Source organism: Gymnoscopelus microlampas (assembly GCF_963454915.1).
Source record: "Gymnoscopelus microlampas genome assembly, chromosome: 2".
Lineage (NCBI taxonomy): Eukaryota > Metazoa > Chordata > Actinopteri > Myctophiformes > Myctophidae > Gymnoscopelus > Gymnoscopelus microlampas.
In genome coordinates, this window is record NC_139939.1 from 40,807,201 (window position 1) to 40,820,296 (window position 13,096).

The 13,096-nt window shown below is 40.8% G+C and overlaps 2 protein-coding genes across 3 annotated transcripts in view; both read left to right on the forward strand.

Moving 5' to 3' along the window:
* tbc1d9 (TBC1 domain family, member 9 (with GRAM domain)) overlaps positions 1 to 2,476 on the forward strand; it is a 34,389-nt gene extending 31,913 nt beyond the window's left edge. For both annotated transcript variants that reach the window (XM_084043312.1, XM_084043313.1), the window contains exon 21: positions 448 to 2,476. In XM_084043312.1, the coding sequence (XP_083899438.1) occupies positions 448 to 1,293 (846 nt within the window). In that variant the 3' untranslated portion in view covers positions 1,294 to 2,476. The remainder of the gene's footprint in view (positions 1 to 447) is intronic.
* A 4,836-nt stretch (positions 2,477 to 7,312) lies between these two features.
* ucp1 (uncoupling protein 1) lies at positions 7,313 to 13,012 on the forward strand (the record flags this gene model as incomplete). Its single annotated transcript, XM_084086062.1, has 6 exons — positions 7,313 to 7,438; positions 7,740 to 7,944; positions 8,951 to 9,148; positions 9,926 to 10,027; positions 11,204 to 11,384; positions 11,805 to 13,012. 6 exons carry the CDS (start codon positions 7,313 to 7,315, stop codon positions 11,917 to 11,919), a joined length of 927 nt encoding a protein of 308 aa, XP_083942188.1. The 3' UTR covers positions 11,920 to 13,012.
* Positions 13,013 to 13,096: the final 84 nt, after the last annotated feature.

Sequence of the window (13,096 nt, forward strand, 5' to 3'; positions counted from 1 at the left end):
AGCATGGCAAAAATAGAATGTTATACTGTATGATATAGCAGCGTATATGTAGGCTACCTTAACAGGAAAAACGCATTAGCACTAACATAATCCATCTTGAAATGGGAATGGCAACGAACAGTAAAACTGCCCTTGAGCGAGTCACCTAGCCCCAAAACTGCTCCAGAAAAACTGCTCAATGGCCAAAAATATAAAACTGTGGTTGTACTGAGAAGCTCCCAGGTGTAAATGTGTGTAAATGCTTGAGTATGAAGCAGGGCACACTTGAAAATAGATTTAAACATGTTTCATTTTTTTTAAAGGAAAGATAATTCACTTAATGTATTTAATTTAAAATAAAATGTATTTAATTCTTCTACTACTACTCTGTATTTTCCTGCCGCTTATAATGTGTGGGTGAGCTCCACTTCTGTGTGTCATAAAGTGAACCTTTCGTCTCTCCCTCAGAGCCAGTTCATCGAGCTGTGCAAGACGCTGTACAGCATGTTCAGCGAGGACATGGCTGAGCAGCAGCTGTACCACGCCACAGCCACTGTCACCAGCCTGCTGCTGGAGATGGGCGAGGTGGGCAAGCTGTTCTGCAACTCCGTCGGCAAGGACCACCATGACCACGAGGGCAACCTGGACCTGAACCGACAGCTTGACATGAGCGATGCCATGGGTTCCATTCTCACCCAGGAGACTGGAATGTTCCCACAGAGCATCCAAGGAGACCGCTTCCTTCCTGGGGGCGTGGAGGAGAGCAAGCCAATGCCTATCGGCGGCACTGCGGGGAACGTGGCAGACGGAGGATGCGAGCAGCTGCCCGCCACCCCCACCATGCAAGACATCAAGCTGGAGGACTCTTCTTTGAAGGACACGGGGACGTCGTCAGCCATGCTCATCTCGGATGACGAGACCAAGGACGACACGTCCATGTCATCCTACTCGGTGCTCAGCGCAGGATCCCACGAGCTGGACGACAAACTGCAGTGCGAGGACATCGCCGAGGACACTGTGCTGGTGCGCAGCGGGCTCGGCCCCCATGCCGGTGAAACGGGCTCTGGCGGCAGGCCTCACGGTAGAGGCGGACTCAACGAGAGACCCGGGCTGCCGCACAGCACCAGCATCGACAAGGACTGGGCCATAACCTTTGAGCAGTTCCTTGCATCTGTGCTCACGGAGCATGCCCTGGTGCAGTACTTTGAAAAGCCTGTAGTGATTGGAGCCCGCATAACAAATGCCAAAAACGTTAGGAAGGTAGGGCGCCCCCTGCTGTCCACTAGTGACTATGAGATTTCTCTGTCCGGTTGAGGGCTCGGACAAGACGACTGCTTCCATTTCTGCACCATTACCAGTTGGAAACATGAATCAATCAATCTGTTGTTGGTGTGAAAACGTCCCAATCAGTTCTAGTGGAGGCATTTGGGGAACTTAAATCTATAAAGTTTATGTGTATGATACCCGTATGAATGTGAATGGAAAAACTCTTGGAAGCGTATTTTGCCAGACGTAGAAAGACTGATATTATTAACTTGTGGATTCTATCCAGCCGTGAGGGAAGCAGGAAAAGACTATGGATTTTGCTCTAATTTAAATCTTGGTGTACATATTGTAGCCGAGCTAGTCGTACTTGATAACGTTAATATTGTAATCTCGTGTACACTTAGGCTATGTATGTAGAAGTAAATGTCCACAGAGTCCAGTACACTTCTAAACTGGGATTTGAATTAGTCTGCTCACAATCAGTGCTAACATTGCAAAACGTCAACTAATGTTTAATTTTTTTGACCATTAAGGTTTTGTTCACTGTTCATTTTTGCCTTTCACACTCATTAGATGGCAATACAGAAATCTGAATGATGCTGTGAAAGTTCAGTGGAAGACCACAATGAATTTTCAAACCTGACATCTCTTCTTAAAGTGATATTTCGCCGTGGTTAAAAGTACACAGTAGCCTATACCGTCACACGAGTTCCTGATTTTAACATCCTGCTGAAGACCTGTAGTTAACACAAATGCTTTATGCAATTGTGTAACTGATGATACGAAAAGCTGATCCACTGAAATGTTTCAAAGTAATGGAGGCTACCCGGGCCAGATATTATTGGCATTTCAGGAGCTCATTTGGAGGTATACATGCCAAGAAATCAAAGTGAAAAAATGATACTAAAGACAAATATTGCTTTAACCAGCACCTGCACTTTCTTTAATTGTATGGAAAAGAAATGTTTACAACACAGGAGTTCCACTAATATGTACTGTATCCCGCTTGCCTTGTGCCACACTATAGATGTTGACTGCACTCCAAAAGGTGGCTCCCCCCCCTTTTATTTGTTTTTGTTTTTAAACATGTTTTTACCCTTTTTTTATTTATACATTTTTACACTGCTGTTTTTATGTTGTTCCTGTGTGTTTAAGTGTCCAGTTGTACATGCTCATACTTCTGAAGCATCATGTACCACTTTAGCTAATTAAAAGTATAGTAGGATTGATTCTATGCTACATGATAGCACTGCCTCAAAGCATTTTTTTCATGGTGTGAATTAGCAGTATTAAACTCTGAGTGCCATCTGGTGGTGAAAATGGGAATAGAATTTATATCCCCTGTAACATGCAGTAAGATTAACCATTTGAACCCTAGCCCTCCCTATTCTGGGAATGTCACAATGGGCAAACATTCTGTGAAAATAGCCAATTTACAAGCTCACAATGTGTCTCATTGCAATTTGGTGGAGGGAAAAAGGAGGCCACCAAGGAATGACCCCTGAGGGACCCCGGACAACAAAGTATAATAGGGTAAATGTCCATACCACAGGATTATTACCTGTATAACTAATGGATTGACAAGAAGCCTCTCATGAGTGTCTGCATTCTTAGAAATCTTTTGTTTTTTTGTACATACATTTTTCTATGCTAGTCACGTATCATAAGCATAATGCTGATCAAAAGCAAAATTAATGTTGCACATTTACTTCTAGTGGCAGGTGCATTTACCATGGCTTACCACCTGCTTAAAAAGTGTGTTGAAATGTGTGTGAATATGATTTTCACCTTTTTGCAGTGCCAGTTCACAGTATTCGAAGGTGAGGTTTTCTGTCGGCAGCTGAATGCATGCATGCGTGTGTCTGGTATTGTTACACTCCTAATTGACAGGCAGCCATGCAGAACTGATCATTACAAAGTTCTACTTTCTCTCCCACTATCTGTGTCTCCCTTTCTCTCCTCATTATGTCTCTATCTCTGTGCCCTGGCCTCTCATGGGCCAAACATCTGGGGATGTGGCTGAGGTTGACCAATCACAGCTGACTGTCCGATGATTCTGCCCAGTTCTAGATACGTACAATTCAGTGCAACCCTCTGAGATATCGTGGTAAGCAATCATTAACCACTTTCAACATGGGGTTGAAAATATAGTTATATATAGTTATAATTCAGAACTTTAAAAAAAAAATGTTGGTGAAGACAGCCAATTTACAAGGCCACTTCATGACGCATTGTGGCATGTTGTTAGCTTGTTGATGGGCTGTTTTTGCTATTTGGGTTCAAAAGGTTCATCAGAAACACCAGCTGCAACCTAAATGGTCAGAAACAGGTTTGAGTGTTGATGTCATTTGTTTTGACCAGTCTATTGTGATTTCATGAATTGACCTCTCCTTCTCCTTCCTCCACAGGTCATAGCATGCATCTTATCTGAGGGTCAAAGTTCATAATATGATCAAATGAAGCTTGAAGGATGAGTACACAAAAACATTTTGTATTTGTGCCTTAGGGATAGTGCACAAATACACACTCCTGGATTGTAGTTAATGTAACTGATTGGAATAGTAAGACAACAAAGTGTTTCTTTCTATGATTGTTATTTATTATATATTGTAATGTAGTCTATAACTATGATCTACTTTAGTTTATATCATTTGTGCAGCCATTTGTACTATAATTCTCTTTTTCACTTTCCCCATAATTTCAACCTGTGAAAGATCAGCCATCTGCCCCTCCACCCCCATTTTCTAAGATTTGTCAGCTAATATGGTCATTTGTATCAATATTTGCCTCATGGTTGCTTTTTATTTGTGTCTATTCATCTGCACTTCCTCCCCTTTGAGAAACTACAGTGAAATGGGCCTCTGATGAATATACTGTAGCCATCTGTACTAGCAGTCATTGTTTCCATGCACTTCCTCTACGTCACACAGTAAAATGCTCAGTGTTAATTTATCCATTTCTAGCACTCAGGTTTTTACCGTGTACAATCTCCCCTTTCATCTTCAGCCACAAAATCCCTCTTTAACGACTCCGGTTAGTGCTATCTGTGCTGCTCAGCACTGGCGTAGGATTGGGAAGCAATGTTACGAAATGGGGGCAATGGTTCTTACAGCTGAGCTGCTAAGTGAAAGTAACTCTGTGATGCAAGGCTTCTTATCTGCTCCTGAATGAACTTCAGCCGCGTATTCGCGTCATAGCTCTGTTGACCAATGTTTTTCCCTCCATTTTTTACGCTTATTTGTTTTTTACCCATTTCCATTTCGATGTTAATGACGTAAAACAGTCTCTTGTTTATGCAAGCACACAGTGCACATACATATCTTAGGGTATTTTGTGTATATGCCTTATTTAGGGTGTTTGTGTCAACTTGTTGAATTAATAGCCCTGCATTAACAGACATCAGTTTAGTTTAATTTATTTATACTTTGCACCTTTGTTGGTGCAAACCGGTGAAAAGAACTACAGTAGATTGTTGCTACTTTTGCATGAAGACAAAGGTCACCAGTTTGACCCCTGCTACGGTCATATGTACTGTTCATTCTACTCAAGATACTGAACCCCTGCCTGGTCACATATTGCAAGATGCCGTCTGAACCCTTACCCACTCACATATTGCTAGACAATGAACCCCTACCCGCCTACATGTTGCAACAAACTGAACCCCTACCCGCTTACATGTTGCAAGAAACTGAACCCCTATTCGCTTACATATTGCAAGACACTAAACCCATACCCGCTTACATGTTGCAAGACACTGAACCCCTACCGCTTACATGTTTCAAGACACTGAACCCCTACCGCTTACATGTTGCAAGACACTGAACCCATACCCGCTTACATGTTGCAAGACACTGAACTCCTACCCGCTTACATGTTGCAAGACACTGAACGCATACGCGCTTACATGCTGTAAGACACTGAACCCTTACCTGCTTACATGTTGCAAGACACTGAACCCCTACCCGCTTACATGCTGCAAGACACTGAACCCATACCCGCTTACATGTTGCAAGAGACTGAACCCCTACCCGCTTACATGCTGCAAGACACTGAACCCATACCCACTCACGTGTTCCAAGACACTCAGATATGCTTTGTAATTGACAACCAATAAAATGTTGTCACTTATCAGATACTCTTATCCTTAAATCTATATCTGGCCTAGTATAAGAAATGGACTCTCCCTCCCAGCATTTATACATTTGCAGGCTCACTTTTAAACTGTCTTATTTGGGATTTTAGCTAGTTCTACATCAACAGTACATGTATCATAACATAAGTCAGTGTTCAGTGTTATAATTGGTTATTCATTTGTAATGGTTAGGCACAATGATGGCCTTGCATGTGGTCCCTGACCATGTTGCAAAATGTTTTTTTCTTCTTGTTCCACGGAACAGTGCATATACCTGGTGACCTCTGATGACATGTAAATGTTGTCAGTTACTAGGAAGTCGGAGGTCAAGAAATTCCACAGAAAAGGGAGAATCTCAAGAAGGGGAAGTGTACCGGATTGCCTGATGGAGTCATTATTAGGAATAATATAATCACGTGTCCGTGTAGTCCATGGACCATTGGTTGAGAAACAGAGGGATGTATAGACATGGGACGCATGCATAGCAAGTGTTACCAAAGCACTAATCTTAGCTCATATCCCCACCCAACACAACAGTGGTCCCCAGGTTGATTCTTAGTCAGGGTGGTGGTCCCTGGTTCACAATCAGTTGAAAACCCCTGCTATAGAGTGTTTCATTTTCAGTTTTGGATACCAATTACGTCCAATCAGATGAGAGAGCTAATACATGATACATGATAAACACATACAATTGGAAGTGATAAAACAAAAACAAAAAAGAGCAGACAGAATTGTAACAATATAAAACTGAAGCGATAAATGGGTTCTCTTACGCCTCTTCTTCTTCTACGCTCTCTTACGTTCTCAACGGCATTGTGGGCTTGTAGATGTGCTATTATTGTTGGCTAAAGTTCTCCTCAGAAAAGGGATGCTAGGGTTCAAGTGGTTAATGTAAAAATAAATATATCACACAAATATTTGGCGACACCCCTGTAGTAACCCTGAGGACCCCCTGTTGAAGACCCCTGCAGTAAATAATTACTTCATTATTGAGCACAAGGGACACTCTTTGTTCATACCTAAATGCCACTTTGTAATTGTGAAAAATGTGGGGATTTTTCTTTTTCTTTTTTGAATAATTAGAAATACTTTTTGGACATTATAACATTACATAAGTATCAAATCTTTTATTCTGAGACAATCAGGTTACAGTCTGAAACCAGCATTTTCGCTCTGCTCAAGAAAGATGCTGTTTTTGTATACATGTAAAGCAAGTGAACTTGCATTCCCTCCTTGGTTGTGGGTGTACCAGTGGCCTTGTGAGTGTCCGCCACTATTGGCATCAAAGGTTGGATTGGAGTAAGAACTTGGGCCATACTAGCATCATTTCCATTGGGTGTACTCTGATGAAAGCATAGAGCTTTCATCACAGCCTTCGTCAGCAGCTTGATGTAACAAAATAGAACAAGTTTGTAGTGCACTGCACTGGGGTAAACTGAACATTGACTTTCTGACAGAAGGTGGACTTTGATTTTGTACAGGTCTTGTACACGGCACCGCCTCTCTGAGTATGTCATAAAAAAAAGTGAGCTAGACAGGATATATAAATACAGATTGGAAAGATGTTGGGCCCTTTTTGGATTATGTTCTGGTGTATGAAATCCTCCCAGTAACGAACAAGGAAGGACTTAAAGGATTTAACACCTTTAAGAGAAACTTTTAAGTGTAAGTGGGTTTCTGTTTTATTGTTTTATGACATAGCAATCTGAACTTTGATGGGGAGATAGATACAGTAGTTGTTAGACTGAAACTACAGTATAATGATAAAACTAATTAGAGACGATTATTGAATTAATACTAGCTTTTGACTCAAGAGATTTCTGACCGTTTTATAAGCTATGAACTTGTATATGATGTATTTTTTGTAACAACCCTAGATAACCCCATATGCTGTATGTATGAATGTGCATGTCCCCCTACTAGTAACAGGGAACCATGGTGGGATTTAAGCCGTCAGATGTGCCCCCTCCCCTGGGGGTGAAGATGGCAAGTGCTGGGGCAGCTGCCTGCATAGCGGACCTGGTCACTTTCCCTCTGGACACAGCCAAAGTCAGACTACAGGTAGGCTACATTATCTGCTCAGTACCAAAGACACCTTAGGACGGATATTTGTTTATCCATCTCTAGTACTTTAAAACAAGTAGAGTTTTTATAAACACCTTTTTTTTTATCACACTGACAAAAATGAATGATATTTCCCTATTGCCCTTGACTTATTATTGTACTTGGTAATGGCAAGCTGACAATACAGTTGTCACAGAGTACTGTGATGCTGTCATCCACTACAAAGGTTGTATAATTTCAATCTTTACTCCTGTAGACTGTCTCTGTCTAATACTGATCATCTCTTTACTTCCTCCAGATTCAGGGAGAGAAAAGCGTGGAGGCGGCCAAAAACATCCGCTACAGAGGGGTTTTTGGGACAATTAGTACCATGATAAAAACTGAGGGCCCCAGGTCTCTTTATAATGGTCTGGTTGCTGGGCTACAGAGACAAACGTGCTTCGCCTCCATCAGAATCGGCCTTTATGACAACGTCAAGAATTTCTACACTGGTGGCAAAGACAGTAAGCGACAACAGTTACCATTAGGGATGGAGGATATGAGATAAAACATTCAAGATCATTTTGTTGTGCTCAATTTCCATTATTACAGTCATTTAGCAGACATTACATTACAGTCATTTAGCAGACATTACATTACAGTCATTTAGCAGACGCTTTTATCCAAAGCGACGTACAATAAGTGCATTCAACATAGGTAGGGAACGAAAACTACTAATCACCAGACGTCTTAAGTGCATTTTCTGCAAAACACAAGCAACCAAGAGTATACCTAGCGCTATCAGCTACCTATTTCCTTAAACAGATGAGACAAAATAGCAAAATCAAATGAACAGGAGCTAAAACAAATAAGTGTATCGACTAAACAAGATCCAATAAACAATACAACAATAGAAAACAAGCGTTCACATTATCCGGACATAATCCGGTCCTCATGACTCATGTTTGATGACAGAAAAGTGCCACAGTGTTTTATGTTTGGGGTTCAAATTAGTACAATTTCAGTTTTATTTTATTTAAATAACAGACTTACACAATGTTGCTATGTTTTATTTATGCAAGGGACCTTATCATTTATGATTAGGCTTACCTTATTTAAGTTTTCTTCCTCTTCTTTTTACCATTCATTCCGCTGTCCTTGCTGAACCTCTGTCTGTGTGATCTGAAAACAAAGCAAAGTATTCCTTTACTGTGCATTTACAACACATACGTACTACTTGAACCATGTGAATGTTTGGATATCAGGTAAATAGGTAGATTATTTGTTGGTAATGTTTTTTCTTTTTCACTGTGTGACGATTACCTGCTAAGTGTTGATAAGAGTCTGAATCTGTTCACAATTAATGGAGATTCTGTATGTCAGAATATTGGAGCGTATAGGATAGAAATGACTGCTGTTTTCCCACTGTAATCGACACCTAAGAAACGTCTAAGAAAATGATTATATTCATGCAAAGAAACTTCACAGTGTCATGAGGGACTCAAACTAATTATGTTCCCACTTCCAAAGACGCAAGCATACTGATACGTATCCTGGCCGGTTGCACCACGGGAGCCATGGCAGTGTCATTCGCCCAGCCCACTGATGTGGTGAAGGTTCGATTCCAGGCCCAAATGAACCTGGACGGAGTGGCCCGGCGTTACACCGGAACCATGCAGGCCTACAAACACATCTTCCAGAACGAGGGCATGCGTGGGCTTTGGAAAGGTATACTGCAGGCCCCAGAGGTCACACAGAACACTGGAGAGGCAGCACATGACTGGATATAGGATGTAGTTTGTGTCAACGTGCATTTCATTTCATTTTGCAATGTACATGAGCCAGTGAAACCTTTGCCTGCTCACTTGTTCTTTGTCACTCTGGATAAGGACATCAGTAAAGGTCGAGGACTTTATTTTCCCGCATTGAAAATGTTATGTATTAAAATGTTCAAAATCAGCCATAAAAAATCTACCTTAGGAGGTCATACTATGGAACATTTTCCCCCCTGTTTCATGAACTATTTGTTTCAAATGCACTAAAAACCTAAATACACTGTATACCATTCAGTTGTGATTCAATGATACATGGCAGGACAGGAGATACTGTACTCACACAGTTTTTACTCTATTGCTTTGTAGGGCAGTGAACAATCAAAAGTGGAGAAAAAAGAGAAAGGGACTATTTTCTACTGGTGCCATGTTCTTTATGGATAATTGTTATTGGTGGTAAGACCCCCATCTCTGCATTAAATGTGATCTCTCCTGTTATCTCTCCACTTTCGTTGCTACGAAAGTGGACTCTCCCTCTCAGCATTTGTGTACACAAGGGGGGGAAAAGAGAGATTCAGCAATAGTGAAGCACATCAATAATCCAACATAGTACTGGTTTAGTATTAATTGCAGCAGTGGCATGCTTAGTGATTGTTACAGTAGGTGACAACAGAGGCAGTAGTATTATATCACGTGTTGAATGATCGGTCTTTATGCCATACTGCTTCTCCAGGCACACTACCCAACATCACAAGAAATGCCCTGGTCAACTGCACAGAACTGGTCACCTACGACCTCATCAAGGAGGCCATCCTGAAACACAAACTTCTGTCTGGTTAGTGCACACACACACACACGCACACACACACACACACACACACACACACACACACACACACACACACACACACACACACACACACACACACACACACCAAGTAGGTTTGCCAGCTACCTGAAATTTAAAGGTGTGTCTCTTATTTTTCATTTCCCAGATAAAGATAAAATCTCACTATACTGTATGTACAGTTGTATGTATTAATTTATTATATTAACACCCTGTATTATAGTACACATGTATGTATATGAGCTGTTTGAACTTGTAAGATGTGTGTCATTGATTGATCCCCAAAAATAAGGAACAAAGTGTGTCCCTTATCAGTTCAATAAGCGATACAGTCTTTTAGTTTCCAAATAAGGGACGATTCCTTATTTCAAGGGGCGGTTGGCAACCCTGAGTGAGACATCTGATTGGTCCACATGCTACACACCCTCTTGTCCTTTTGACTATTGTATCCTCTGAGCTGATAACAGAGGGCAGGCTTGTACAGTACAGTAGTACAGTAGTACTGGAAATAGTTAATAAACATTTAGGCCTATCTTCATGAGAAAGTATTGCCCCATCAGATCATGGTTACATAATGATATATATACATTGCTTTGCTGTATAGCTCGGCCGAGAACAAATATTTTTACTTTACTGGGGTATTTCAAATGATCAGTACTTTCACTTCTACTCCACTACATCTCAGAGGCAAATATAATACTTTTATAATATAATATAATATATAGACATATAATAGATATACACTACAATTATTTGAAAACTTTAGTTACTTTGTAGATTTAGATTATTATTACAATTTTACAAAACATACTTTACCCACTTCAGCCCTATATACAAGTTCTTGTGAGCTCGTAGAAAGCTATTTTCAAAAGATTTTTATACATTTGAAAACTTGTAAAATGGGACATTCTGCATAACAAGTACTTTTTACTTTCGGTACTTTAAGTACATGTTGATGCCAATACTTTTGTACTTTTACTCAAGTGAATTTAGAATTCCGGACTTTTACTTGTAATGGAGTATTTCTACATTGCAGTATTGATACTTTTACTTAAGTAAAAATAAATGGAGTACTTTTTCCACCCACTTTTCGCCTACTTTTCAATTTGTTGATAAAGAAAATAAGGACAGTAAATAACTTCTCTTTAAATTCTCTCTCTGCAGACAATCTGCCGTGTCATTTCCTATCTGCGTTCGGTGCTGGCTTTGTGACCACAGTGATTGCTTCTCCGGTTGACGTGGTGAAGACGCGCTACATGAACTCCCCACCCGGCCAGTACCGCAGCGCCATCAACTGTTCATGGACCATGATGACCAAAGAGGGGCCAACAGCTTTCTACAAAGGGTAAATTGTCTTTCCCAAATACCCTCAATACCCACATCTTTGGGCGTTGTGCTGTAAATGTTCTCATTTCTTCATAAAAATTATAAATCATAAAAAGCAAAATTCTGCATACAGAGTAGGTAGCCTACTTTTACTTTTGGTACCTCATGTAGATTTTGATGCCAACACTTTTGTACTTTTATTCAAGTAAATACGTTGAATACAGGGCTTTTACTTGTATGGAATATATATATATATATATATATATATATTACATTGTGGTATTGCTACTTCTACTAAGTAAAACAAATCTGAGTACTTCTTCCACTATTCACTCTGTAAGGCAAGGTTATAGCACCATTCTGGTTCCACAGTTAACAGGTGCAAAATGTGAACCTCTGAGCAACAGACTTGTGTGTTTATTGTCCCTGTCATGTGTAGATTTGTGCCGTCATTTCTGAGGCTGGGGTCTTGGAATGTAGTGATGTTCGTGTCATTTGAGCAGATCAAGAGGGCGATGATGGTCACAAAAAAGAGGCTTGAGGATACCAATTGATGCTCCTGTTTCAGCTCAAGTCTGCTTGACCGGACACATTTTAGCCTAAAAACATTTAAATTCCATCCATCCATCTTCAACTGCTTATCCGGAGCCGGATCATAGGCGCAGAAGTTCTAGCAGAGAGCTCCAGACTTCCCTTTCCCGGGCAACATTAGCCACTTCATGCTGGGATCCCGCGGCGTTCTAAAGGCAGGATGGACCCTTGGTCTGCCCCGGGGCTTCCTCCCAGTGGGACGTGACCAAAGGACCTCCCCAGGGAGACACTCGGCAAGCATCTGTACTAGATGCCCAAACCACCATAAATGGCTCCTTTCCACATAAAGAGAAATGGTTCTACTCAGTCTCTCCCGGGCCACTGGACTTCTCACCCTATCTATCCCTAAGGGAGACGCCAGCCACCCGTCTGAAAAAACTCATTCCGGCTGCTTTGTATCCGGGATTTCGAAAATAGTAATCACTACACCACATTTAAATTCCTTTGTTCAAAAGGGGATAACAGACAGGCTACCATTACTTGGCTACTGGTTAGTTGGCTATAAGCTAAATACAACACTGGGGAAAGTAATCGTCACTGTCGGGCAGAAACCTTGTATCTGGAAAGATGTTGGGCCTTTTTTGGATTATATTCTGGTGTATGAAATCCTCCCAATAATGAACAAGGAAGGACAGTTAGGATTTGTTTTCTTTCATAAATGAATGCTGTATCATGTTATACTTGATCCTACAATATAGTGTCATGCACAAGTACCCGATTTACAACCTCACATGTCGCAGTGCAACACATTGTGAAAATCCCCAAATACTGTAGAGATGCCAGGTTGAAAGTGGTTAAGTCTGTCAGTGGGTTTTATAAATGTTTAACCAGTGAAAGTATTAAGAGCTTGAGACTAAATAACTACTCTGGATCCATTGGAACACAGCTTATCTTTATATTTATTGTGACATGTAATATATAGCCCTTTCCAAGTGTTGTAAGAGTAAACTTTCCGTGCAGTAGGTTAAGCTTACTTGTTTGGAAAGTTGACATTGCACTTTTAGACCAATACTGCCAAATCACTCAGCCAGGACAGCTTAGTGCAAAATTCACTGAGATGCAGCCATCACATAATACAATGTAAAGCTTAAATAATATTTGACTTGTTTTACAAATAAACCATGTGTGCTTTGTGGGTTT